At 43.9% G+C, this 2590-nt stretch overlaps 1 protein-coding gene across 1 annotated transcript; it reads right to left on the bottom strand.

The window, feature by feature from the left end:
* Nucleotides 1-128: 128 nt before the first annotated feature.
* LOC122060078 (cytochrome P450 710A11-like) lies at nucleotides 129-2140 on the bottom strand. Its single transcript, XM_042623247.1, has one exon. It carries the CDS (start codon nucleotides 1814-1816, stop codon nucleotides 263-265), a length of 1554 nt encoding a protein of 517 aa, XP_042479181.1. The 5' UTR covers nucleotides 1817-2140; the 3' UTR covers nucleotides 129-262.
* Between the last annotated feature and the right edge of the window lie 450 nt (nucleotides 2141-2590).

The following is a 2590-nucleotide window of genomic DNA, read 5'->3' as shown; positions in this document are numbered from 1 at the left end:
CCAACCCTGACGCAAGGTTGGATAAGGCTTGAGTTGAGGCCTCAGCCCAGCCAACCCAACCCAACACGGCCTGAAATTTAACCTTGAATTATTAGAATTTAGGGCTCTTATTAGTATTTAATTTTTCTATAATTTTTTTTTTTTTAAAGACACGAATTCGGTGAAAGAGTGAAAATCGGCTACCGTTACTGCACCGATGCAATGAGTATTTGGTGACTGGGAGTTCCTTAAGCGCATGCCTAGATACTCTCAACTGCAATGTTCATCGCAGTTCATCGTTCACTATAGAAGATGTGAACTCCATGAAAAAAGGGTAGCTCGAGCACCTCCTACTGAGGTAAACCAGGCAATCATCCTTAGGGCAGATGGTGGGGACATACGCAATGTCATCACAGCCGTCCGTTAGGTGCCTCTTGAAGTCGAGCAGCGACGTAAACATAGCGATGAAGAGCACCAGATGATTGAGCGCATATCTCTGTCCCACGCATTGGTGGGCCCCAGCACCAAAAGCAAGAAAATACCTCTTATACAACTGGTCCTCCTTCCGATCGTCCAAGAACCTATCCGGGTCGAACAGTTCCGGTTCAGTGAACCCCTGGAACGACGACTCGAATACAGAGGGAAACACAATCGTTCCTTTTGGTATCGTGTAAGTCTCCGTCAACGGAAAATCCTCTGCGGAGATATGAGGTACGAGAGTCGCCGGAGTTCGAAACCTCACAATCTCACGCGCCACCGCCTCTGTATACTTCATCTCTTTCAATTTCTCCGTAGTAATGAGCGCGTTAGATCCAGGCGACCAAATTGCAGAGACCTCTTCTCTAACCTTCTGCAACACTTGAGGGTGTGAATGCAAGAGCGACACAGCCCATAACAGAGACGAAGTAGAAGCATCTTGAGCTGCAAAGAGGAAGTCGAAGAGGTGGCCACCGATCTCGATATCGTCGGAATACGGAGCCTTTTTGCCAGATTCCGCCGCTGCATTGATCTCCTTTAGAGTCTCCTGCATCCAGAAATCAACCAAACACGAGGGTTCTTCTCCTTTCATCATTTTCTCTTTGCTCTGACCAGCACAGACAGCTAGAGTTTCACAAAGCCTATTGACGGCGAACCTAGCCTTACGGAACCCAAAGCCAGGGAGATCGATCGGCAGTTTCATCAATCCTACATTAAACAGATTATAATCTCTATTGAAACCTTCCCGAGCTTTGGCACTCAAGTAAGGCCCAACGAAGACAGTTTGAGAGGTTTCGAGATTCATGTCACGACAGAGAAGACGAAGAGCGATGGGCTTAGAGGGATTACTGGAACAGAGTGATTCCCAGAGTTTCAGGTGTTCGAGGATGATCTTTTGCTGCAAATTGATGTAAGTGGATAGGGCTTTGAGGGTGAAATTGGGGGCAATTCGACGGCGAAGATCTTTGTGATCCTGACCCATCATGTAAATGAGATTGTGTTCACCAAAGAGCTTTTTACCGAATGGATGGCCGATGAGGTGGAAGGCATCAGGACGAACATTGGCGAAGATTTTGTAAGAAAGCTCGGAGCTTCGGATGAAAACGATGAAGCTACCGATGATGTAGTTGACGGAGACGCCCAAAGGGGTGGATTTAGCGAAGGAAGATTGGAGGTCCCAGAACTTGGCTGGGTTGCGAACCAGAGAGATTGCGTTACCAAGAAAAGGAAACACAAACGGAGGACCAGGGAGAGTTCGCTTCTTCCTCAGGTAACTAATTTGCTCTAAAAGTATCAAAAAGGCAATGAAGGTGATCAGATAAGGAGTTGCAGGTGCTAATGTGATCCATATCGAGTCCATGGCCAATGAAGGAAAACTGATTTTGTACCAAAGTGAGAAATTGTGGAAGAACTATAAGAAGGAATGATATTCTGAACTAGAAACCGAAATGAGCAAGGAAGCCACAACTCTGTGGGAGAGAGGGAGACAAGTATAGAGGAATCCTTACAAGCGGGAAAACAAGGAGGAGCTGAAAAGGGAAGAGATTTAAAGAGAGTCCGGTACTCCCGATCGGGTCCTCCCAAGGACTGAATTTACCGTCCTAATACTGTTTGTTGCGTGACACGTGTCCAAAAGGACAGAATGAGACATTATCTTTCTTCGTCGTCGAGATAACATTTTTGTCAATTCGTCCCTTTTCCTATCCTTGTCTCTGCATATATTTTGTTATTATTTAAATCTATATAGCATGTAACGGTTCCATTCAGTTGGGATAATGTTATCATTGTTATTAAATTAATATGATAATATGTGAGATTGGGATAAGATTATGATTGTTATTATTGTTTAATTAATATAACAATATGTGAGACCCATCTATGAATGGCCCTTGATACCTGAGTGCAAACATAAATTTGAATATAGAAAATACTAAAACATAAGAAGATATTTGTAAACCAAAAGAAAAGTGAATTATTCTATTTTCTTGACATACAATTCTGATAGGTGCTATCCAGATAATAACACAATTTCTTCCCTAAATTTCAAATCCACATAACCCCACCTGCAAGGCTGCAACACACTCTCTTTCACCCTGCTCTCATTTTCTCCTCCCCTGCCTATTGAATGCATGGA

Source organism: Macadamia integrifolia, chromosome 13 (genome assembly GCF_013358625.1).
Source record: "Macadamia integrifolia cultivar HAES 741 chromosome 13, SCU_Mint_v3, whole genome shotgun sequence".
In the NCBI taxonomy this organism is placed as follows: Eukaryota; Viridiplantae; Streptophyta; class Magnoliopsida; order Proteales; family Proteaceae; genus Macadamia; species Macadamia integrifolia.
Note: the sequence above shows the minus strand (reverse complement) of the source record. Positions and strands in the feature narration are given on the sequence as shown.

Coding starts and splice junctions, on each gene's coding strand:
- LOC122060078 (XM_042623247.1), bottom strand. CDS start 1,816: ATGGACTCGATATGGATCACATTAGCACCTGCAACTCCTTATCTGATC.